This window comes from Theropithecus gelada, chromosome 17 (genome assembly GCF_003255815.1).
Source record: "Theropithecus gelada isolate Dixy chromosome 17, Tgel_1.0, whole genome shotgun sequence".
NCBI classification, from domain to species: Eukaryota; Metazoa; Chordata; class Mammalia; order Primates; family Cercopithecidae; genus Theropithecus; species Theropithecus gelada.
In genome coordinates this window covers 68188387-68214732 of record NC_037685.1, presented here as the reverse complement: position 1 = coordinate 68214732, position 26346 = coordinate 68188387, and the positions used below count along the sequence as shown (strand labels likewise).

General features: G+C 40.7%; 2 protein-coding genes across 4 annotated transcripts in view; one reads left to right on the top strand and one right to left on the bottom strand.

Annotated features, from left to right (window-relative positions):
- Positions 1-5532, top strand: part of SMAD9 (SMAD family member 9) — a 74696-nt gene extending 69164 nt beyond the window's left edge. For both annotated transcript variants that reach the window (XM_025364809.1, XM_025364808.1), the window contains one exon: positions 1550-5532. In XM_025364809.1, coding sequence (XP_025220594.1) covers positions 1550-1693 — 144 coding nt within the window. In that variant the 3' untranslated portion in view covers positions 1694-5532. The remainder of the gene's footprint in view (positions 1-1549) is intronic.
- A 10531-nt stretch (positions 5533-16063) lies between these two features.
- On the bottom strand, positions 16064-25933 carry RFXAP (regulatory factor X associated protein). Of its 2 annotated transcripts, XM_025364451.1 has the most exons (4): positions 25164-25933; positions 19607-19714; positions 17410-17516; positions 16064-16722 (listed from the first exon to the last, which is right to left on the bottom strand). In XM_025364451.1, the coding sequence occupies exons 1-4, from the start codon at positions 25761-25763 to the stop codon at positions 16635-16637; spliced, it is 903 nt and encodes a 300-aa protein (XP_025220236.1). In that variant the 5' UTR covers positions 25764-25933; the 3' UTR covers positions 16064-16634. The 2 variants fall into 2 exon arrangements, with proteins under 2 accessions (XP_025220236.1, XP_025220237.1); XM_025364452.1 differs by having other exon boundaries at positions 16064-17516.
- Positions 25934-26346: the final 413 nt, after the last annotated feature.

Genomic DNA, 26346 nt, shown 5'->3' with positions numbered 1-26346 from the left:
AAAGGGGGCTCCAGGACTGAGCCCTGGGATACTTCAACATTTAAAGATGGGACAGAAGGGACAGAATCAGCAAAGAAAACAGAGAGACCAGCCAGTGAAGTAGTAATAAGACCAAGAAGTGTGGTGCTTTGGAAGCCAAGAAAAAAACAGTGCATTGATGAGAGGGTGTGATGAACTAAATCAAATGCTACCCACGTAACACAAAGGCTGAGAGCTAATAATTCATTTTTACAATATGAAGGCCTTTTTTGATCTTGACAAGAAAAGTTTTGTTGGCGGCTGGGGTGAAATGATCAGAATGGATTTGAGAGAATGGAAGGAGACAAACTGAGACAGCCAGTGTGGATGACTCTTCTGAGGGTTTTTGCCAGAAAGGGGATAAAGACATAGGGTAGCAGCTGGTGGGGGTGGAGAAGTTTCTTTCAGATGGAAGGTATTTCAGTGTGTTCATATGTTGACGGGAATGATAGATGCAAAAGATTGCAGGAGAGGAGGAGAAGATTTGCTGGAATGATGTCTCTGGGAAGGCAGGTCTGAGAGTGCATAAGTGGGTGGATCAGCTTATTTGGAAACATAGATAATTAATCTGTGGTAAGAGGTAGAAAGGCCAAGTATGTGGGTGCAGGTCCTGTGGAAACTCTTATTTCTGATGTCTTCCTTTTTCTCGTTAAAATACAAAATAAATCCATCAGTTGCAGGTATGGACAGGGGAAAAGGAGTTGGAGGTGTTAGTGGGGAGGAGCAGTCACCTAGGAGGGGGACATGAAAGAGGGGACTGGAGGGTAGGTTGTGACTGCTGGGGACATCACAGGTCCCCTTGAGGTTCTCAGTAGTGAAAGTAAAATGTGATCAGGCAGCATGGTTGTGTTGAAATCCAAGTTGTAAAAAACTCTACAGAGAATCACTCCCAGTCACAAAACGATTGACTTGGCTGTGATATCCCTTCATTTTGAAATATCTTTTCATTGGTGTATAACATATAGAGAAAAATATGCAAATTATTTAAAAAAATTTTTTTACTGTCTCTCCTTTGAATGGTGATAAAAGGGAAATTGCCAGGTGAACCAGAGAGAGAGAGAGAGAGAGAGAGAGAGAGAACGAGAGAGAACAAGCAAGCTTTGATAATCAGCCCTGAAAAACCAAGAGCGCCTTCCAGTTCTGTCTTTACGACTTTCAGGTCCAGTCACTGGTCTGCAGTAACCAGCAAAACACTGTCCTGGGCATGAAGGGGTGAACAAAAGGTCAAGTTTCTTCCTTTGTGGAAGGGAAAATGATTTTTCAATGCTTCCCATGTGACTGGAGTGCCAGAACCTCTCTAGATCCGAGTATTCAGTTGCGAGGGAATTTACTGATTTGGATTCATCTGAAGGCATCTGGTTGGTGCGAGAGTTGACCCATGTTTACAGGAAGGTAGAAGCCATGTTCTCTCTGTCTCAGGTCTCAGGAGCTACCCTGGAGTGTGGGCTCTGCCCCTGCTGAGCTGTGCCTGGGGCTCTGGAGGCTGAGTGTAAGTGTGGCACCATCACTCAGCTCCGTTCTTGTTTTTCAGGGTTGGGGCGCTGAGTATCATCGTCAGGATGTCACCAGCACCCCCTGCTGGATTGAGATTCATCTTCATGGGCCGCTGCAGTGGCTGGACAAAGTTCTGACTCAGATGGGCTCTCCACATAACCCCATTTCTTCAGTGTCTTAACAGTCATGTCTTAAGCTGCATTTCCATAGGATAGAGGCTATTGCAGGGAGTGGCTTGTATCATTTCAGATTTGCAACTAACTGAAGTTTCTAAAAACATGTGTAAATACACAGAATGTGTACTGTTCCTATTTTTTTTAATCACCATTTGTTTTGTGCTTTCTAGTTAACCTGATGCCAGCACAGTGCAATTGGAAAAGCAGGCCTTTGGTGCCTGTGCTATAAGCAGCAGATTTCTTGGGAGGAAACAATTGAGAGGCAGTATTGTCAACAGTATTTGCAGGGTGTTAGCAGAATAAAAGGCAGCTTTAGTCAGCCGTGTCATTATAAAGCATGTTGTGTGGCCTCACAGAAACACTGAAACTGTTTATACAGCAAAAGTCAGGTATTAGCAGCACTAGAGCAAATATCACTCAGATGAAACAAAGCAGTGAAACCCCTCCGGTTGAAATGATGTGACTTTTAGTGCTATTGGCAAGAAAAAAAAAAAAACAAAAAAAGCTTGTACAATGAATTAATGAGATAATCCATAGAAACTTTATTTCTAAGGTTGACATACCTGTAGCTGGGCTCCTGTGTTCATATTCAGTGGTACATTTTAAACAAACTGTGATCGGAAAAGAAAAAAAAAACTGTGAAGCCGAAAGTCATGTTCCCTCAGTCTACCGCTGTAAAAACAGAGTCTAATATGGGAAAATAAATACGAAGATAGCATGAAATGCTGTTTCCCAAATTACAAGATAAGACCAGAACTTGCTCCAAGAGCCACCCAGGGAGACTCCTGCTTTCCACAGAGGAGACCAGGCTCCTGTTGTCCTGGTTGTTCGTGTCATGCCGTCCTGCAAACTTCGAGTCTGCGCAGCGTGCCAGAATAGCACGTGTTTCAGTCTGGTGTCAAGAAGCAGGTGAAAGCAAAGGTTGGAGAAAAGTGTCACACGTCGACTTACACTTTCTCATTTCCCACGTTCCAGTCTCCTGGGAAGGACACTCTTTTGCCACGTTTTCTTGCCTCTTGGCAAATATTAACTCTTTGCAGATTACTAAATCAACAGTAAAGACTTTGAGAAGATCTAGACACATTATTGGATCAATGAGTTATTTAACCTAGTGTCTCCAGTGATTATCTGAAGTCTCATAGCTGGAAATAAATTCCCAAGTAAAGTGATAATAATTTCATAATCGTCTATAATTTCTGGGGAACAGTGGTAATGAATAATAATATATCTTTTAAAAATATACACAATATTAAAAACATGTTCTTATTTTACTTTAGATGAGGGAGGAAAATCCCCAAATTTCCAGGTACTTTCATATACATACTTGCCATGCACTAAACACTACATTGCTTGGAAAAATATTTCACACCCTCTTTAAAAATGTACAATTTAAGATAGCAGTTATGCTTGTAACAGACAGCACTTCAGTAATCCAAGAAATTTCTTCATTTATACATTTTAGCTTAACTCTTTCTAGCATTAGTGCACATGGTAGTTTTTCTAATTAAATTGTATTCAAGGTAGAAATGATCATGTGAGAAAGATATATGATTGAGCTACTACTGTCACCTCTTATAATGACTAGTGTTATCTAATAGAAACTTTCATACATACACAATAGAAAAGAATTATTACACTTTACATTGAAAAACGTAATATGTGGCTCATGTAGTGTTTAGAAAAATCTGTAGTTGATTGGTTCATCAACTATGTATTGTGCACCTACCTATAGGTGTCAGGTACAATGTTAGGAACTGTAGAATCAAATGTAAATAGAAGACAGTCCCAGCCCTCATGGAGCCAAGAATCTAATAGTGAATCTATTTGTACAGACATCTTCATGTTTCAGAACTTTTAAAACAAAACAATGCAATCTGTCTTTTGCTTGAAAGAATGTAATTAATTTCTTATCTCTGTTTTGAAATTTTTATTTCCTTGCTCTTCTGCAGAGTCAGGTAATGGATTCCTTGTATAAATGCTACTTTTCTTCCATGTCTCAAAGTGGGTTTTGTTCCTGTCCTTGCTTCCCTATTTTCCAGTAATTCTCCGTCTCCCCTTCTCTTGGAAAAGGCATTAATATGGTGAGTCTCATATGGGAACCATTCCATGGGAGAACTTCAACACAGCTTTTGCTCCAGAGATCAAACATAGCTTTCATGATCTCTCTACCAGCTATCGAACTTATCTTCTGGTTAATTTTTTTGTTTGTTTTTTTTGAGACAGAGTCTTGCTCTGTCACCAGGCCGGAGTGCAGTGGTGGGATCTCGACTCACTGCAACCTCTGCCTCCTGGGTTTGAGCCATTCTCCTGGCTCAGCCTCCCGAGTAGCTGGGACTACAGGCATGGGCTACCACGCCCAGTTAATTTTTGTATTTTTAGTGGAGATGGGGTTTCACCATGTTAGCCAGAATGGTCTCTATCTCTTGACCTTGTGATCCACCCACCTCAGCCTCCCAAAGTGCTGGGATTACAGGCGTGAGCCACCGCGCCTGGCCTCCTCTGGTAATCTTACACCTTTACAGAATTAATCTAAACTGGTGGCTCATAAATGACATTAAAAACAAAAAACAATCTGGATGCAGTGGCTCATTCCTGTAGTCCCAGCACTTTGGGAGGCCAAGATGGGAAGATCACCTGAGCCCAGGAGTTTGAGGCTGTAGTGAACTATGATCACACGACTGCATTCTAGCCTGGGTGACAAAGTGACACCCTGCCTCTAAACAAAAATCAAGCAACAAAAAACTTGTATTTCCCTGCAGCTTTGGGAAGCCAGAACACAATATTGCAGTGAACCTGAATTTTCTGTGACAAATAAATTACTAAATTGGCACATATGATCATCACCAGTCATGTCTCATCAAAAGCCTTTATTAAGATGCTTGTAAAATTTGAAGAATTTAGAAGTGATGAGAAGTTAACCCCTTAGTCATTGTAACATAATCATATTTTAATCAGCTTTTTCTTTTGCTACCAAGAGTTGCAAAAAATGAATGCAGTATTTGATTTCAGGCTTCTAAATGTGCTCATTTAGCACTCATTCCTTGATGTAGACAATAAAAGAAAAAACCGAATAGCATTCTTTCCAGGATAACTATTAAAGCAGACAGCTAAGCCTCTATACATGAGCACGGCGGTGCATGTTTAAGGTTGCCACGGACAAGGATCATACAACAGAGAACACTATAGTAACATTTTGGTCTGTTCACAACACCCAGAACATTTACCCGTTTTTGTTGTTGGTTTATTATTTTTCTGTTAAAAAATTGTGAAAAGTTTGTTTTAGCTGGATGATATTTTAATAGTTGCCATTTTATTTTTATAGTTGGAACTATAAAGATGTCACTACGCAACACATATACCTTATGTTTTGTTTTGTTTTGTTTTACACTCAGTATAAATTAGGAAAAGTTAGCCAACCACCTAGCATTTAGAATCCTCTTTTTTATTGTCTTTGGAGGATATGGATGTTCCCATAACAGCAACAAAGCAGCAACAAAAACATTTCATAAATATCACTTGATAGACTCTAAGCACCTGCTTAACTTTGAATGTGTCCCAAATATTTAGTGTGTGTATATATATATATTCAACAAATAAAGCTAAATATAACATGCATTTCACATTTTGTCTTTCCCTGTTAGGATTTTAATAGCAGAAGTGTATGATAAGTTTAGGTGATCCTAGCATATTAAATTCAAATTAATGTAAAACAGGTCAACAACAACAAAGAAACTTTCTATTTGAGTGAAGTCATGCTTTCTATTATAACTTGGCTTCGGTTATCCATCAAATGCACACTTACACTATTATCTGATTGTTTATAATAAAGAATACCGTACCTATATGTCTTTTGGCTCATTTTTCCTGTAAACCTCATAGAAGAGTCACTGTTTGTGGGTCTGCAGCATCTTAAGTCAATTAATTTTAAACCATTCTATTTTGAAAATGGGATGTTAAATTCTACATGCTATAGAGAAATTAGGTAGTGGTTTTGATTAAACACCTTAGAATAACCATCATGAAGTATAGATCCTGAAGATACTTTACAGTAACTTTAGAAAGGATATATGTAGAACCTTTTTCTGGATAGTAGCAAATACGTGATATTGCAGTGTATAGGGAAGAATGAGCACTTTTATTACTGTATAACATCTGTACATTGCTACAGATTGCCTATTAGGTGCTAAAAGGCAACTGGTGAGGGAAAACTAAGATGAAATTCAAAGAAATAGGAACACATCTAAAAATGTAAATTCTCAATTCCTTGCATCTAAATTTCCTTCTAATCTTAAAAATGGGAAACTCTACACCTAGAAAACAGCTTTCTTATTTACTTGATCAGAGTTGTCAATTTTTTTTTTTTTTTAACAAAATGGAGCCCTTTATTCAAAAAAAGTGTTTTGTGGGACTCCAAAATATAAACACATGGAAGATGTGCCAGTTTAGATCCAGGTGGGGACCATGAAGCCTCCAGTTTACACTGTAAATTTCTGGAGAGCAGTGATTGTGTCTTGTCTGCGTCTCCCATGGTTCCTGACCCTGTGCTTGCACCTAATATTTGGCATTGGCATTTCAAACACGAATACACATTCTTTAAACATATCGTGGTATAGACATAAAAATACTGTCTTCAAACATCAGCCTGTCTTAGAGAAGTATTTTCATCATAGACTGCTTATATTTACTTATCAGATAGTCCTTATGTATCAGCAGGCACTGTAGATGCAATGACAAAGTCCTTGCTTTTGAGGAGCTTACCGTTTTGTGGAGAAAGATGAACAAGTAAACCAATAATAAGCAGTGTGCTGTCAGCTGTGACAAGCTGCTGGGACCACCGAGTGACATCTACATCAGACCCTGGGTAAGTACCAGGGAAGGCTTCTGGGCCGATCGAAGTTGCCATCCTTCATGTCGGTTCTCTTAGTAAATCATCCTGGGCATTCTAAAGCAGGTTAGTGGCTCCTCTCTGTGTTCCCATAATACTTTGTGCCCATCGATGGTCCGTATCAGTTCCTGCACCACCCTGTTTACTTACCCTTCTCTCTGCCAGGCTGGGACGTGTTTAAGGACAGGGATTCTATGTATTCATTTTCAGCGTGTTCCAGCTACTGTTTGTCTTAGAAAGGCTTTTGGGGATCACATTGTAAAGGCAGAAATGGTGGTTGTTTTTAACTCTTCCTTTAAAAATATCAGTAAGTATTTAGCTTCTCCCTTTCAAAATAAAATGCATTGCAAGCCTCCAATTGCATATCAGGTGACCATGCACAGCAGATAGGCATCAGAAAAGCGCGCTTGTGTTTCAGTTTGGAAATAGTTATCCAGCTGCATAGCAGTAGCATGGAAAAGTAGCTTTAGCAGTTAAACAGTTAAAATTGCTTTTATTCTAAGCATTTAATTTGTTTTCATAATGTGAATTTGAATATGACAAGCATAAAGAATTTCGATGTTATAAGACCAAGTTAACAAAAAGACACTAATTCTGAAAGTTTACCTCTGCATGATGACTGATGGTTCCATTATTTGCATGCATCTGATAAAAATGTTAGGTATGGCCTCAGAATGACTCTTAATCTAAATGCCAATGTTACATGGAGTAAATATAAGGAAAATTATGTTCAGTTTGGTTTTTAAGCCAAACAGAATTCACACCTGCAATGTGTTATTTGGAGAGAACGCTTGCAAGTGGCAGGCTAACTTCTCTCTAGTCTCATCATTTAGGAAGGAAAAGCCTAAAAATTATCAAAATAGGCCAGGAGCAGTGGTTCACGCCTATAATCCCAGCACTTTGGGAGGCCGAGGTGAGTAGATCACCTGAGGTCAGGAGTTCGAGACCAGCCTGGCCAACATGGTGAAACCCTGTCTCTACTAAAAATACAAAAATTAGCCGGGCATGGTGGAGGGCACCTGTAATCCCAGCTACTCAGGAGGCTGAGGCAGGAGAATCGTTTGAACCTGGGAGGTTGAGAGGTTGCAGTGAGCCGAGATCTTGCCATTGCACTCCAGCCTGGGCGACACAGCGAGACTCTGTCTCAAAAAATAAATACATAAATATTATCAAAATGATCACTGATGTTTAATTTCAAATATTCCAAACATCATACTGTAAAAGTGTTTTGTCTTTTTTGATGCCATAGTAGTATATACTTCCTTATACATTCCGTCTTCAAGCTAAATATACCATTTTACAATTCAGTGTTGACACACTTGCTTTTCTTGACTCAGTTATTTTAAAACAAATTAAATAGAGCCCATCACTACATGACTGTGGAAAGTGAAATTTATCTTTTTTTTTTTTTTTTTTTTTTGAGACGGAGTCTCGCTCTGTCGCCCAGGCTGGAGTGCAGTGGCCGGATCTCAGCTCACTGCAAGCTCCGCCTCCCGGGTTCACGCCATTCTCCGGCCTCAGCCTCCCGAGTAGCTGGGACTACAGGCGCCCGCCGCCACGCCCGGCTAAGTTTTTGTATTTTTAGTAGAGACGGGGTTTCACCGTGTTAGCCAGGATGGTCTCGATCTCCTGACCTCGTGATCCGCCCGTCTCGGCCTCCCAAAGTGCTGGGATTACCCTTAATAAAATATTTAGAGGTATACTGAAATGATTATAGTACAATGTTTAAAACATGTTGATATACAATGAAGCATTTTAAACTTAAAATCATTTCTTTCATACATGATGAAAAAAATGTTAAATTGATGATTGTTTTCTAAAGGAGTTGGTGAGATTATAGATTACTATAAAAGGCGTTTGCAAACAAAAGTTGGCAAAGCTACTATTTGTTTTTCCTGGATTGGCATAAAAAGGAAATACAAAGCTCAGTGCTGAAGGACAAGAGAGAGCTCTTCATCTTGCTGAAGGAGTGGAAAAGAACTAAAAGGATGGAAAGAACTTCTGTGAAACAATGATCCATTAGCATTATACCATGTAAATCATGATGGCTTGAAGTAAAGGAGAGAGGCAGAAATAGGCAGGAGCTTGGAGATAAAGGGTTTTACATACTAAACTGAGACATTTGGACCACAGGTTCTTAAATCTACAATGACAGTTTAAAGCACTGCTACTTTAAAAAGCAACAGTCTATGATAGACCCTCCTTGGGGACCCCTGAATCATGATGCCCCCATCCTTGCTCCAGACACGCTACAGATTGCTGTGGAAAATCGTGTCGGAAGACATTTCAGAATTTGGGAGTTTAAGGCTCCAAATTGTCCCACTGCTTATAAGCTTTACGAGTTTGGTTAAGGTTTAGAAAGCTTTGGGTAAGCAGCAGAGGGCACTCAATGTACAATAAATATCACATATTCTAACTTGAGGGAAATGGTTTTTTGATCCAGGGTATGCAATTGGCTGGGTGCGGTGGCTCATGCCTGTAATCCCAGCACTTTGCGAGGCCGAGGCGGGTGGATCAGCTGAGGTCAGGAGCTCGAGACTAGTCTGGCCAAAATGGCAAAACCCTGTCTCTACTAAAAACGCAAAAGTTAGCTGGGTGTGGTGGTGTGTGCCTGTAGTCCCAGCTACTCAGGAGGCTGAGGCACAAGAAGAGCTTGAACCAGAGAGGCGGAGGTTGCAGTGAGCCAAGATTGTGCCACTGCACTCTAGCCTGGGCAACAGAGTGAGACTCTGTCTCAAAACAAACAAGAAAACAAAGAGTATGCAATCATTTTTCTTACATTTAGTTACAAGTAGTATAGCATACAATCTAGTTGGTCACTATTGTTTATACTAGCTAAGTTTATCTTTTAAATAAGCAAGATACTAAGCAGTGCTTGCCTTAGAAATGTGATGAGATTCAACCCCTAGCACTGGAAGACTTTTATTAATTTCCTGTTGCTGCTGTAAAAAAGTGCCACAAATTTTGTGGCTTAAAACAGCATAAATTTATTTTACAGTTCTTACCCTTACAGTTCTTGAGTCCAGAAGTTTGAAATCTGTCTCACTGGGATAATGACAAGGTGGTGGCATGGCTAGTTCCTTCTGGAAGCTCTAGGGGGAATCGTTCTCTTGCTTTTTTTTATTTTTATTTTTATTTTTTTAGCTTCTGGAGGCTGCCTGCATTCCCTTGGCTGGCTATGCTTTTCTTGAATCTCTCTAACCTGTTGCTTCCATCATCACATCTCCTATTTCTTCTTCTGTAAGCAAGCGTTCCTCTTGTAAGGACACCTGTGATTACATTCTGAGCCCATCCAGGTAATTCAGGTTGATCTCTCCATCTCAGAATGCTCAACTTAAGCACCCCTGCAAAGTTCCTTTCGCCACGTAAGACAACATCAACAAATCCTGGGAATTAGCACCTGGATATCTTGGAGGGCCATTATCCAGCCTATCACAAGACTCTACTACTGATACTGGAGGGAGGCAGGGAAGTGCTGGGTAGAGAAGAGTGGGGTCCCAGGCGAGGGCTCCACCCTTGGGCCTGTGCCCACGGACCTAAGTGAGAACAGGGATTCTTGTTTTTGCACCCAAATGTTGCATTTCCCAAGACCACTCTGGCCTGCCATGCCCCCATCCCATGGCCATATAAACCTGAGACCTTAGCAGGCACAGACCCAAGTGGCTGAACATTGAGAGGAGCAGAGAAAGAGAGTGGCAGAGAGTGACAAAGAGTGGGAGTGGCAGGGCGGCACGGCAGAGAAGGGAAGAGGCATCTCAATGTCAAACAAGAACGGCAGGACTCCAGAGGAAGAGCACCTTCTCATTCCGTCCCCCACTTCTGGTTCTGCGTCCATCTTGCTGAGAGCCTCCACCACTCAATAAAACCTTGCACTCATCCTTCAAGTCCACGTGTCATCCGACTCTTCTGGTATGCTGGGCAAGAACGTGGGGTACAGAAACCCGTCACACTGGACACTGCCCTTACGATAAGGCACAGGGTCTATCGAGCTGATTAACATAATCCATCTGCAGACGGCAGAGCTGAAAGAGCACACTGTAACACACGGCCACCTGGGATTCAGGAGTCACAGCCAGCCATCCCTAGATGCTGCCGTTAGGCCGAAGCCCAAAAGCGCTCCCCAAGGCCTCTGCACCTGCCTGTCTGCATGCTCCTCCTATGGGTTTGAGCAACAGGGAGACGAAAGGAGTGAGTCATACCCTTGTCACATGCCCTGCAAGGGGGATAAGGGAACTCTCATTTCACTAGTTATCTTGTGCTCTAATCAGAACCATCATCAATGGAAGTTAATGGTTAAAAACCATTATCTGTTGTTCATGTTATTAGGTTGTATCCATTTCCATGAACATAGGGTCCTTCTTACAGCTGTCAGCTGTCCAATAAACCAAGAATTTGACTAACTTACTGTGTAACTATGGGAGGTTTTACTTCAATGACCTCCAATGAGCCACACACATCCCAGTGTTGATGGCCACCCGCATGACTTTGGGTTAGCTATGTGACCTAATTTGGCCAATGGCATGCTAGCAAGTATCAAGGGAAATTCTCCCCCAGTAATTCAACGTGAGTCCTTTTCTATTTTCCCGAAGTGTCGGCTGGTCTGAGAAATAAAGGGAAAGAGTACAAAAGAGAGAAATTTTAAAGCTGAGTGTCCAGGGGAGATATCACATGTTGGCAGGTTCCATGATGCTACCTGAGCCGTAAAACCAAAAAATTTTTATCAGCAGTTTTCAAAGGGTAGGGAGTGCATGAATAGGGTGTGGGTCACAGAGATCACATGCTTCAAGGACGACAAAAGATCACAAGGCAGGAGGTCAGGGCGAAACTAGAATCACTAATGAACGTCCATGTCCAGCTGTGCATGCATTGTCATTGATAAACAAGGTTCAAGAGCAGAGAACTGGTCTGACTAGAATTTGCCAGGCTGGAATTTCCTAATCCTAGCAAGCCTGGGGGTGCTGCAGGACCCTAGGGCGTGTTTCTTCCCTATTTACATCTGCATAAGGCAGACACTCCCAGGGCGGCCATTTTAGTGGCCCCACCCTGGGAATGTATTCTTTTCCCAGGGCAGTTAATTATTAATATTCCTTACTGGGGAAAGAATTCAGTGATATTTATCTTACCCGTTTTCGGTAATAAGAGAAATATGGCTCTTTTCCACCCAGCCCACAGTCAGACTTTAAAGTTATCTCCCTTATTCCCTGAAAATTGCTGTTATCATGTTCTTAAGGTGCCAGATTTCATATTCAAATACACATGCTCTACAAACAATTTGTGCAGTTAACGCAATCATCACAGGGTCCTGAAGCGACATTCATCCTCAGCTTACAAAGATGATGGGATTAAGACATTAAAGACAGGCATAAAAATTATAAAAGTATTAATTTGGGGAACTAATAAATGTCCATGAAATCATCACGATTTATATTCTTCTGCTGTGGCTTCAGCCGGTCCCTCCGTTCAGGGTCCCTGACTTCCCGCAACAAGCAAGCATTATGCAAGCAGAGGTTTGAATGAGTACTTGCACTTTGGGGCATGTCTTCTTGGAACGTTACTCTTGGGAGCAAGCCCCCATGCTAGACTACTGAATGAAGAGATGTCTGTGGGCCAGGTGCAGTGGCTCACGCCTGTAATCCCAGCACTTTGGGATGCCAAGGCAGGTGGATCACCTGAGGTCAGGAGTTTGATACCAGTCTGGCTAACATGGTGAAACCCAGTCTCTCTAAAAATTCAAAAAAAAAAAAAAAAAAAAGCCAGGTGTGGTGGCACATACCTCTAATCCTTGCTACTCAGGAGGCTGAGTTGGAGAATTTCTTGAATTCAGGAGGCAGAGTTTGCAGTGAGTCGAGATCGCAACATTCTTTTCCAGCCTGGGCGACAAGAGCAAAACTCCATCTCAAAAAAAAAAAAAGAGATGACTATGATGGACAGAGGCTCTGGAGAAGGGGCCAGCAGAATTTCTAAAGGCCCAGATAGTAAATATTTTTGGCTTTGTGGGCCATGTGGTCTCTGTGATTGTCACAACCACTCAGCACTGCCACTGTAGTGCAAAAGGAGCTGTAAATTATACATAAGTGAATAAGCGTGGTTGTGGTTATGTTCCAGTAAAACTTTGTGGACACTGAAATTTTAATTTCATATAATTTTCACGTATCACAAAATATTTTTGTTTTGAATTATTTTTCAACTATTACAAAATGGAAAAGCAATGTAATTACTGAAAGTGTAAAAATGACAAAAACTGAGCGTGGGTTGGACTGGCACTGGGGCCTTTGGTTTGAAGCCTCCAGCTGTGGAGGATGGGAGGTCATCTTGACTGTCCAGTCACAGCCATGCTGCCATCTGACTGTGGCCTCATGAGATGCCCCAAGCAAGACTACCAGAAGAAACTCTCAGCTCAGCTCAGCCCAGCCAACCCACAACACTGTGAGGAAAAATAAAAAAAAGTAAGTTGTTATTTGAGCCACTGCGCTGTGGGGCTTTTCAGTTATCTAACACACTGAAACAGTAGGAAAGCTGTAGTTGTGCCTATCATTCAGGTGTTTGGCATGTTGATAAAACTTTGCCTGCTGTTCATCAAGAGGTCTCAGATAAGCAGCTTATCACAAAATACAGGCAGTACCTGCAGTTTATGATACGGTTGCTACTCTGGTTCTGATCAATATCTTGTTCAACTTGCTATGCCTGTATGTCAGCTATTTAAGAGATTTCTGTTCTTGATTTTCCAAGAACACGTGAGAAGCCTTGCCATTTTGGTTGCTAGAAGTAAACCCATCAATTCCTGCCTCCTATTGATAGAGGTAGGAGATAGCCAAATGCCTAGGCAGATAGGGAAGGGTACCAGAGAACCTCTGACCTGTCCAGGTCATTGCGCTCAGGGGGCTTACCTAAACACGCCCACAGTGAAAAATTATTTCCCTTAACACGTGCATAATATGGGAAATAAGTCAATATGGAATGGTTCAGACTAAGGGCCCATATGTGCACTGAGGGAATGGGGCAGAGTCACCAGGAATTCATGCCTTATCCAGGGGAGGGGCCTGGTCTCTTCAGCTTGTTTGTGGTGACCTGGTATTCAATTTGTGAGGTGGGAGCCTACTGGTGGGACCTCGCCCCCCACCTTTTTTGGTGAGAGCTTTCTTTTTGCTTAGTAAATTCTGCCCTCCTCACCCTTCAATGTGCCCTCGCACCTAATTTTTCCTGGCTGTGAGACAAGAACCCAGATTTAGCTGAACTAAGGAGCAAAAAATCTTGCATCACTATTACTAACACTAGGGGTGAGCTATTACATTTCCCAGCAAGGGCACAGTGTAGGCAGTCAGGCAGCACTGGCCTCTGAGGACACTGCCATTCCTGCCACTGCTGTGCTTGGCATAGTCACCACAGTGGCCTCAGCATCTGACCTTCAGCACATAGCCGGAGAGACACTCAGGGACTGGTGAGCTGCTGCTCAGAAAGCACTCAGCACTCAGCCTTCCTCTCCAAACTGGGTACCTGAGAGTTGCTCTGAATGTCTCAGTTCTAAGTTGTTCTTGCCTTTCAGAAAGGGCAATGCCTGGCCTGGGCAGGGGCTAGAGTCACTTTCAATTGCTAACAAAGCAGGACATGTTGAGGAAAGTGAGATACTGGGTGGACTTTATAACTCATTAAAGGTAGCAAATGTCTGGGACTAATTGCAAAAGGCAATTGATTCTTTGTTGTTGGCATTAAAGAGGTGAACAAGAAATAGAGACACAGTAACATCATTTGGGCATGTTATCCAGAGAAGGGCACCCAGATAAGAGATCAATGTTTGTTTTTTCTTGGACAAGCATTTCCCTGGCCAAAAGGGTCCACCTAATTACCCCAAGAGGCAGGGTGTACATGCCATGATGGACAGTTTAAAAAGAAAAGGCCGGCTCTGCAAGTACAAGAGAAACTCAAAACTAAGAGTCTCAGCACACCCTGCTATGAAGCAAACTTGAGTTTCCATACTAGCAGACAATTTTAGGTTTTCTTAGAAAAATGTTGATGTCTCTAATACTCAGTTTCCCTCGTTTTTTTTGTTTGTTTGTTTATGAAGACAGAGTCTTGCTGTGTCACCCAGGCTGGAGTGCAGTGGCAGGATCAGGGCTCACTGCAGCCTCAACCTCCTGGACTCAAGCAATCCTCCCACCTCAGCCTTCTGAGTAGCTGGGGGCACCACCATGCCCAGATAATTTTTGTATTTTTGTAGAGACAGGGTTTCACCATGTTACCCAGGCTGGTCTCAAACTCCCGGGCTCAAGTGATCTGCCTGCCTTGGCCCCCTAAAGTGCTGGGATTACAGGTGTGAGCCACCGTATTGGCTGGTTTCCTTCATTTTCTGAAAAGGACTGCTGTCACAATTACCCTCACTGTGCCCCCACAAGTTTCTGCAGATGATTTTAATCAGCATGATGGTGAAGTGCAGGTATGCATGTATAGTTTAATGATATAACCATATTGCCATAATAAACACTAACAATTTTAATGCTAATATGTAATGTTAATTAATATATTACTATTAACATATCCTGCTGCTTACTAGATTTTCAAAGGCAACCGGTATAAAATCTGATTAGTGCTGACTGTGGTCTCCAATTTAAGAAAAGTAAATCGTTCGAGGTGTAATTCTAGGAGGAACACAAACAAACTCCCGCTAGTCACAGCTTGTCCTCTGGCTTCTTCCTCAGCTTTCCATTTGGGTGTTCATGCTGCACACACTCTCGGGTCCTCTAAAGCCCAAGCTACAAATAGCTCATAAAAATCGGCGTCTGTGCTTATGGAATACATCTTAAGACAGGCGACATCCTTTTCTGCTACTAGGGTAAAGCTCTGAAGAGGAAAGATGTATTTTGCTGCAGTAGATGATTTTCTAGAAAGTTCATCTCCAGTGGTTTAGAATAATCCAAACAACCAATGGAAGATGGAGTACTCTATGTCGGGGTAATCAGGGAAATAGCTCATCTTTTGATTGAAAGGTGAGATCAACTCACCTGATTATTAAACATGTCAAGTATTTTCATTAAAATGTTTTAAAAACAACTGTTACCTTCAAACTCAGTAAAAGAGGTATTTAAATCAGATTTTTTTTTTTTCTATAGTGAAGGAAGTCAGTCCGTTTTCAAATAAACTGCTATCTGAACACAGGCCCTAATCTATGGACCTTCAACAGTATCTGTGGTCATGAGTAGAACATTAATTTTTCTAGCTAAGGAAGTTAGAAACTAAAGACAGTTAGAAACTGAGGGTGTAATAATGATTTTTTAAAATACTAAAATTTCCATTTTCAATGAGTTATACAAAAGCAATTAGAACTATTTGACAATATTCATATTAATCATATTTTCTAATTCTAGAAAAAGAAATGGGACATTATAAATCAGTAAACATTTGAAAGATTCCAACTTGAGACTTTTAAAACCAAGAGTAGAATTCCTCTGCGTCTAGTAAGAATAAACTAAAGAACAGAATAAAGAAATCAGCCAACTCAAAGGTCAACAACTGGACTTTAATGAATTAATTTTGTTAAAAGCAAACAGATATGCAAGTAAAAACACACACATTAAAAAATGAACAAAACATTCTTGCTTTCCATAAGTACTTCTCAGAACAGCCATGATTAAGTTTAACTATATATAGAGTTTAAAAAACAAGTAACAAATTTTTGTATAGTTAAACTTGAGACACATACATTTATATCCTAATATTGGATATATTCTCTTGACATTTAATTTGTTATTCGTATTGGTAGGTTTGCCTTTTTAAAAGTTTAAAGTTTTCCTAGGACAAAGTATAAGAAAAAAGTATCCAGATTACCCATCATTTTTGAACATTACTTAGGAATAGCAGTTTTGAGATAGCTCAAATTGTGAAAAACAATGACAAAATGCTGGACTGTTAGTTTTATTTTCAGGATCTCCTTTTTGAAAAGGATCTTTTTCATTTTGTTTAATAAAAATAAGTATAAGAAAAATAATTTTGTTTTGGCATTGGTGGGCTGAGATCTATACTGTTCACAAATTCAACAAACAAGAAATATCTGCTTTAAGAGATCAACACTAACAGGTAACATGAAAGACAGAAGCCAACTGTAAAAGACACATCCCAGTGTGCTTAGTTAATCCCTCAGGTTTTACTAGCACACCTCTGAAAAGACATGCACATCCTAAATTCACAGATATTAAACAATAATCACTTTCCTTACATCTATATAAAATACGCTTACCTCTCTGACAGCTTCAGTCTTAACTGCAAAGAAAGGTTATTAAGAGAACCCAATTATAGGTGCCCCAACTACATGTTAGCACCACAAAATAGCCATCAACATTTCTTAGGAGTGTTTTTGGCACTGTGGGTGAGACAATCCTTAGTATGTGGGACTACCCCTGATACTGCAGAACATTTAGCATTCCTGACCACTCACTAAAAACCAATGGTTTTCAAGGTCACTATGACAATCAAATGGACCCTTGATGAGAACCACTGAGCTAGATGAGTCAAGATTAATATCTATTAACTTTATGACTTCCACAGAAAGTAACTGCTTCATTACCTTCAGTAACAATGACTGAAGAGGAATATATTTTTAAAAAACATTATAATTAAATGTTATTTTGGAAAGGTAAGCTGACTTCTTCAAACTCATAGTAATCTGAAAGATTAGATGCACAAAGTGCAATACTTATTTATCCCCAAATGCAAACATACATTTACAGGAAAATGTTTATGTTCTACAGGCATATATTATTACCCCATTTATATTTGGTAAAAAAATATGCTCATCTATTACAGTAAGATAAAAACCATGTAGATGTTCTTGATAAGTTCCCTCACATTGATGCTCCTGGAAACTGCTGCTGTCTTTGCTCCAAAACTTGCTGATTTAATAGTTGTTGCTGTTTCTGTAAAAATTGCACTACTTCTGGACTTCTTAGTAACGACTTAGAAAGAAAAGAAAAAAATTATTAATAGCATTAATCTATGTGATTAGACTGTTTTCATGCTATGAAATTACTCTGATGTGTCCCTACACATGACAATATTTCACAAAAATATGCCTGAATCAAAATCACTTTTACATCTGATGCACTGCAACTAAGCTGCAAACTGAAAATAATGTGATGTCACACATCAAAATACTAAAACCTAAAAATAACAGGTGAAGTCTGTTATTGGTGACTTTGTGCACAAAGGAAACGCCTTCCATAATATGCCAGCAAATATATCTCTTGAAATACGTAAGAACGAAGAGCACTGACCCAGGATTATAGCAAGAAAAAAAAAGGAGATGAAAGGGAGCCACATGTGAAAATAGCAGCTAAATGCCAGTTTGTACATACATATAAACTAGTGCTAGAAGTCAAGTTTCTCATTAGCCAACTAAGTCTTCATAAAGAAATTTAATATTGTGTGTATAGGTATGCATTTATATATGTGTATATATATAGGTATATACCAAAATTTCAGGAAAAAAACTAATAGAACTGCTCCAAAACATCCAATACCTTTTTGTACACTTTTTAAAATATAGTTTTAAAATATAGTTGTAATAATATAACAAATATAACAGACTATGATTAACATATGATTATTAGAGACAGGGTCTGTGTTCCCCACGCTAGAGTGCAGTGGCGGGAGCATAGCTCACTTGGTCTTGAACTCCTAGGCTCAAGCAATCATCCTGCCAGTCTCCCGTAATATGTTTTTATAATAAAATACATAAATTTATAAAGAAAAAATCTTTGGCCCCAATAAGTTGCAAAAAGATAAACTGAATAAAGTGAACATACTATCATTAAATCCTGATTTCAACATTATATGTATTATATCTTAGTACGTTTTCTATTTATTAAATAGTTTTGTTTAAAAATCATCTTAGCTGTTATGACACCGTTGGACATTTAGGTTGTTTCAATTACCTTTTTACTATTTATGATAAATATATTCCTGGCAATATCTTTATGTTTAACTCCATCCATATTTAGGATTTACGTCCTGTAAATGCCTTCATATTAAATGTGATGTCTGAGTCAAAAGGGATGACTCCTGGTACATAATGCCCACTGCTTTCTGAAAGTGCTATACCAATATATAATGCCATTAACTGCAGGAGGATGCCCATTGCATGAAAGTCTCAACATCATTGCATCATTGTGGTAATCGTTTAAACAATTTTCACTTTTTGTTTATTTTTAATGATGTTGAATACCTTTCCATGTCATTTAATGGTATTCCGCCTTTTTTTTTCTGTTTGTATCTTTTGCAATGTATTGAAGTCAAAGGTTTTCCTCATCAAATTATAGGAATTGTTGTAATAACCTTTCTTTGCAGTTAAGACTGAAGCTGTCAAAGAGGGAAACATATTTTATATATATATAAGGAAACTGATCATGTTTAGTGATTTATAGGGTGCTCTGTTGCCTAGGCTGGAGTACAGTGGTATGATCACAGCTCATTGCAGCCTCAAACTCCTGGGCTCAAGCAATCCTCCTGTTTCAGCCTCTTGGCTACAGCTACATACCATCACACTCAGCTACTTTTTAAATTTTTTTGTAGATGGGGTCTCGCTATGTTGCCCAGAATGGTCTCAAATTCCCAGCCTCAAGTGATCCTCCCACCTGGCCTCCCAAAGTGCTAGGATTACAGGCATGAACCACCATGCCCAACCAGGAATATTTTATGTGATAAAATATCAGCCACAATAACCACAGTCTTTTATACTTGTTGTACATATTTTTGCTCTAGGTTATTGTGCATTTTGCCACTAGTTTTGACTATAGCATTCATTTTTATGTAGTCAAGTTTATAATCTTCTCCCTGTGATTTTGTCTATATAAGCTAAAAAAAATCTCGTTACAGATTTTTGAGGTAAAGTTTTGATTCTTTTTTTAAAACTTTGACTCCTTATTAGGAATTCATTTTGATGTATAGTGTGATGTCATGAGTTAAAATCTCAAAAATCTCAATAATTCCATTTATAACAAAAAAGTTTGTTAACACATTTATAACTGATTGACAAACAGATATTTACCAGTCTTTTTTGATTTAACACTTGTTCTAAAAGAGTAGGTCTTGCAGGACGATCCCCAAAAGATCCTGTTCTTTGTTTAACAATGGAGAGTATGTTATCTGCACTTTCCTGGGATAAATGATAAAAATGCAAATAGATAAACAGTTAATGTAGTAAGTCATGATTACAGGTATTTCAAAGAGGTAATGAACAGGTCTTTGCATTTCTTCCTTCTTCTTGCCCAGTCTCTGTAACACTGGAAAGTTCTTCATTATAGGCAAGATACCAGCAGTTAATTTGATGTAACATTCCTTCTCGCTCCCTCTCCCACCTGATTTTCAACCTGGGTTCTTTAGTCTCTTGACAGGTCTCAAAATTAATAGTGTGTGATACAGTGTGATAGAGTAACAGTGTGAGAGGTGGGCCACTAAGATTGAGGCAGAGTTACTTGTGAGCTATTTTCAACATTACAAAAAATGCCAAGTGGAATTGACCATTCTCTTTTTATAATGCTATCCAAGCCAAAACATAATCTGCTTGCCTTTGGATGAAATATATGAACTCAGAGGCAAATTATGCACTGCTCAATAAGATATCTGATAGCTTTTACCCAGTTACCAACCAAAACAAATGGGGGAGTAGTAAAATACTGTTTAAAGAAGCAATTGATAACCAAATCTTTCAAAATTTAGATAAACTTGCTTGAAAAAGCACTAGTATAGTCTCCTGCCACCTGTATGAACAAAACAGGCAAGTCCTAAAACGATACCATTACCCTGAGATTTAACTGCCCAAAAACAAAATCAGCCGCACTTATTACCAGTCAGGTACTCCCAGTTACCTGACTGCATCTTAAATATTTGCAATTTTGCTGGCATAACAAAATATTGTTTAGCTGACTGAAATATTCTGACTCTTACAAAACTATACTACAATACCACATCCAAAATTCTTACTAAGTAAATATAAAACTATAAATGTTTTACCAGAAAGCCATACTTTACATGAATTTAACCTCTTTGTTCTTTACTTAGAATATTATCTATGCTGTTTTTTTCTCTTGGCCTTCTTTCTACCGGCCTCTGAGTTATCTATGAGAATATCCTCTTAATCTCTTTCATTATGAGAAGTTTACCAACTTTATATTACAAAAACATTTCATCCCTAAATATTTTAGGCCTCAACACGTAACAACTGTAAAAAAGAAAATTCTAATACCCAGAGGAAACAAAAATAACTTCTTCCTCCCCCACCGACCCCCGAGTTGATTTTATTTATGAGATTCTTTAATTTTTATGTGCAAGATAATGGAATGCTGAAATTGACTTGACAGTACAGTACCCTCCGCCCTCACAACCTCACTATGCAAATTCAAAAGGTTAATATCACAAAATATTAGATACTGAATTAGATAGAGAAGCTTGTAGTGAAAATAACCTTTACTCATCTAGTCCAAACTTGTACAGATGTTGGAATTCTTTTTCAAAAACTTTCAATGCTCTTTGTCCTACAGAGTTTACCAACTTTTGCCACACTTCATTTGGTTTTGAATAGCTCTGATATTTCGGTAGAATGTTAGGTAGCTTTACTTAAGCTGAGCTGAAATACATACTCCTTGTGATTTATGCCTAAGAATCCCAGTCACCTCAGAACTATGCCATGTAAGTCTACTCCTTCTCTTAAATGATAGCTTTTCAGATATTTAATAACAACAATCCCACCAACAGAAGTCAATTCATTTATCCCTAGTCCCTTTATGTGTCTCTCATATAGCACAGTTCTTAGATTGGTGGAGTAGACATTATACACACTTGTTCCTCACTTAACCTCGGCTTGTGTAAGAAATAATTTTAGATACCTTAATTTCTTTAATTTTTTTACCTTAATAAATCCTTCATTGGAATAGAGACCTTAATTTCTAATCTTGCTGCTCATAGCATAGCAGAAGATACCGTCATCACCTGTCAGTCCTACTATAATGATCTTCGAAATAGTCTCAAAATCTATAGGCTCTCAACATTAACCCACTCCATCAGGGTAGGATCCTCTGCTCCTTCCTAATTATCACTTCATTTAAAGACTCCAAACCCAAATCCCATAGGCTGGCATTCAATACTAGAAAAAACTGGCTTCAACCTATCTTTCCAAATGTTTTTCTCATGAATTTTCCACTCAACTATTACATTTTAGCTAGAATAGTCCACTTGCTATCTTCACAAAAGTGTTTTCTGTATTCCCACTTCTCTCTCTTTACTAAAATGTGCTTCTCTTTCCTTTTATCTACCAGAATTCTAGGGAAGCAGTACAGTAAGGGGGTGAAAGTGAAGCCTCTAGAATAAGACTGCTTGTGCTTGAGTACACTACTTGCTGGCTGTATGACCTAGGCCAAATCCTTTAGCCTCTCTGTGCCTCAGTTTCCATGTATGTAAAACATAGTACCTATCCCATTGCCGAAGGGTTGTGAGACTCCATTTATAGCTTAACACAGTGCTTGACACATAAGAAACTCAGCTCATTAAGCGGAAACTATTACCCATCCTTTCTGGTTTATCCTGAGTCACATTTCCTCTGCAAAGCCTTTCTGGAGTATCTCAGCCTACAATGATCTATCCTCCTCTGAACTGCTAAAACCGGACTATATAGTTGTCTCTTATTATATCCTGACTGGCACTGTTATTTTCTTTACACTCACTCAGTTTAACAAAGATAAAGACTTACAGATCTTGTTACCTCCTCAGAACTGATAAAGTATCCCACAATATAAGACAAATTGGATAGTAAGCTATTATTTGTTGCTTATAGCAATTAATTCCCTTCCCTAAAAAGTCATGCAAATTATTTCAAAATAGTGAAGCTGGGTGCAATGGTGAAGTAATCCCAGCTACTCGGAAGGCTGAGGCGGGAGGGTCACTTGAGCCCAGGAATTTGAGGCCAGCCTGGGCAACAGTGTGAGACCCATCTCTAAAAATTAGATAAGTAAATAAATAACAAAATAGTCAATTATGAGGTTCTTTTTGTGGGAGGTGCAGAGAGAGACTCTCAGTATGAATTTGCCTTTTACACATTTTCCTTACTGTAGATGTAAATGCTAGGTAGTTAAAAAAAAAAAAAAAAAGTAAGCAGCCATAGGTTAACTACTTCTTTCTTGAAAATAAGTATTATTAAGCTGGGTGTGGTGGGTCACACCTGTAATCCCAGCACTTTGGGAGGCTGAGGTGGGAGGATCGGGAGTTCGAGACCAGACTGGCCGACATGGCGAAACCCGGTCTCTACTAAAAATACAAAAATTAGCTGGGGGTGGTGGTGCATGCCTATAATCCCAGCTACTTAGGAGGCTGAGGCACAAGAACTGCTTGAACCCAGGAGGTGGAGGTTCTAGTTGGCCGAGATCGCACCACTGTACTCCAGCCTGAGCAACAACAGAGTGAGACTCTGTCTCAAAAAAAAGAAAGAAAAAAAGTATTATTTTTCTCCCTCTCCAAAGAATTCTGAAGCGAATGAGCACCTGTGGAACATACTGAAGAAGAAACTTGATCACTTTTACTAACTTTCATTCTTTTCCAGGTGTTTATTTCTCTAATTCCCCATAATCAGAGATTTGATAAAACATATAACAAGAATATGGATTGAGGGGGTTTTTAAACTAAGATTACAGAAGTCCTGAGCCCATTAATTAGTAGGCAAAATTAAAATTACATAGTGGATTTTTCTAGGAAGAGTTTTCATTAAGTCACCAGATACTCAAAGGAGTCCTCTTACTCCAAAAGATTAAAACTTAAGGGAAAGAGAAGTCACTCAGTCCTAACCAGTGTGAATTAAGTATGACACATTGGCAACTGTAGATTTTGGAGATATTTAGAATATTATACTTTTTGTTTTTGAGACAAAGTCTTGCTCTGTCACCCAGGCTGGAGTGAAACGGCACAACCATGGCTCACTGCAGCCTCAATCTCCTGGGCTCAACAATCCTTCCACCTCAGCCTCCTGAATAGCTAGGACCACAGGCATGTGCCAACATACCCGGCTAATTTTAAAATTTTTTGTTGACATGGGGGTCTCCCTATGTTACCCAGGCTGGTCTCGAATTCCTGGGCTCAAGCAATCCTCCCTCCTAGGCCTCCCCAAGTTCTGGGCTTACAGGTATCAGCCACTGTGCCTGGCCTAGAACATTACATTTGTAAACAATTACAAGGTCTAATATTTTAGTAATGGAGCACTTCAAGTTCAGCTGGAAACTAAGAAATTTAAAGACTTAGAATACATCGTAAGACCCTAAGACAGCTTGCAGTTAAAGAAGAAAAAATTTTGACCACTTTTTTTTTTTTTTTTTTTAAGGAGACAGGGTCTCACTATGTCATCCAGGCTGGAGTGCAGTGATGCAAACAAGGCTCACCGCAGCCTTGAACCCCTGGTCTCAAGCAATCCTCCCACCTCACCCTCCCGAGTACAGCTGGGTGTACAGGCACTTGCCACCATACTTGGCTTGGATCACTTGTAACAAAATTACATTTTTCTCTACACTGAGGGATTACATAGCTCTCACAAGAAGAAGTATCTGCTTATCTGTGACAGCCTCAAAGTATACCACTAACAATGACAATAATAACAGCAAAGGTTTGCAAACTTGAACCAGTTGCTGGACACTGTGTGAACACTCAGTATGGAATGGCTCACATATTCACAGCAACACTGTGAATGACATACTATTTTAATGCTCATTTTACAGTGTTTCATAACCTATTCAAGCCACACAGCCAGCAAATGATGGAACAGGGGTTTGCACCCAGAAGTCCAACTCCAGAACACTGGTTTTACCTTTGACTCAATTCAAATCAAACAATCCAAAAGTTTTTTGAGACTTATACCCCATTATCATCCTTTTTTTCCCCCCCTCAGGGGTACTAAGAAAAGGGATAGTGAAAACAGGGTACTAAGAACAAGGATACTGAGAACAAGGTATATTAAGTATTGGGGTAGTGAGAACATGAGAACAAGGGACTAAACATAGGGGTACTGGGAACAGAGTTGTAAGAAAAGTGTACTAAGTACAGGGGTACTACAGACAGGCAACTGAGTATAGTAGTACTAAAAATAGGGTACTAGGAAGAGGGTTAACAGAACAGGACACTAAAAACAAAGTACTAAATCAAGGAGTATTACGAATAGAGGTACTGAGAACTGGATACTGAGAATAGAGTAGTGAAAACCTAAAGAGATGACTTTCTCAGAAGTACCAACTTCATCTAGGTTCCTAAGTCTCCTTTAGCGATGAACCAGACCGAACATTTACTCTGTGCCCTTCCAGCCATATCCCAGATCTATGACAGCTCTGCCGATGTCACATTATTTTTACTGAAATTTCGGCACCTATCATATGGGTGCAACAGAACTGTTACTGCTTTGCACACGCTGGTATAAACTTTAATTTAGGGTAAACATTCTAATTCTCAACCACTAACCCAGTCACTGCAACCCGGCCCATTTGGAAGCGGATGGGCCGGCCCTGGAGATGCGGTTTGCCTTAAGATTGGGTTTCTTCTTCCACCGCCTACCCCTAGGCCTCAGCTAAGTCTGATACCTCGAGTTTGACGTTTCCCGCGCTGCCAGTCGAGGCAGTCCCACCGCAGTTCAGGGCCTGGTCGCTCTTCTTCTTTTTATACTTGTCCTTGTACATCTTGTTGCGGTGTTTCTTGCACATCCACGGCTTGCGCTGCTTGGCCACCTGGCTCGTGGTCTCGCTGCAGCCTTCGTAGGTGCAGGTCTTGCTCATGCTGCCCCCGCCGCTGCCCCGCCTCCGGGCGCCCCCGCTGCTGCCCTCGCCCCCCGAGTGGGTCTCCTCGTCCTCCAGATCCTCCAAACTAGCCGCGCTCTCGCCTCCCCCTGGAGGGTCCGAAGTGTCTAGCAGGTCCGCTTCGTCCTCCCCAGCCTCCTCTTCGCCATCCCCGGCCCCTTCGCACAGGTACCTAACGGGCTTGCCCGCCCCAACGCTGCCCCCGGGGACCGCGGCCTCGTCCTGCCCAGCACAGGGTTGCATCACCAGCAGGGTGAACTGCGAGGCCGCGGTCGCCACCGGGGCTGGCGCCAGGGCGGGAGCCGCAGCCGGGGCTAGGGCCGCGGGGTGGGGCACGCCGCTGGCGGCGCCCGGCCCCGCGCCCTCCGCGACACCTTGCGCCTCCATGCTGCTGAGACCTGGCCGGGGTGCACGACTCCGGGCTTTTAGCACCTGCCTGGCCTAGCGGCACTTCGCAAAAAAAAAAAGACTCAAGACACGCTACGGGAAAGCTCGGCGGTGCCCCGAAGGCGCCCCGACTGCGCCTGCGCGTCCGCAGCCTGAGCGTCAGCGTGTGTACGCCCGCTGGCTGTCATGGAGCGCGGCGCCTCTAGGGGCGGGGCTGAGCGCACGGCTGAGCGCACAGCCGACGGGACTGACTGCGCATGTGCGGATCCGGCCCCTTCGGCCAGCTGAGGGATTTGCAGACCCGGTCTTCGGGGCTGTGGTTGGCAAGGCAGCGCCGTTTTACCTGAACCTATTGTATCTAAAGCGGTTCAAAGCATCTTCTACAGGAGTTCCAGTAAGCAAATTAAGATTGTTCCTGAGCAGTCTCACAACTTGTAGTGTTAGGATGCTAATTTTATTATTTACCCCCAAACTGCCTGCAAGGGGAGATTTGAAGCTGGGATGTAGTGGTGTCACAGCCTGGAGCCACTAGCTCGCAGTCCATGAGGGCAGAAATGGCTTATTTGAAAATAATGGAGCGGAG

Excerpts from the sequence above, each read along its gene's own strand:
- RFXAP (XM_025364451.1), bottom strand. The coding sequence starts at position 25,763 with ATGGAGGCGCAAGGTGTCGCGGAGGGCGCGGGGCCGGGCGCCGCCAGC. Across the intron at positions 19,715-25,163 it reads CGGGAAACGTCAAACTCGAG|GAAAGTGCAGATAACATACT; the intron begins GTATCAGACTTA and ends CATTTATCCCAG. Across the intron at positions 17,517-19,606 it reads TGTTAAATCAAAAAAGACTG|TCGTTACTAAGAAGTCCAGA; the intron begins GTAAATATCTGT and ends TTTCTTTCTAAG.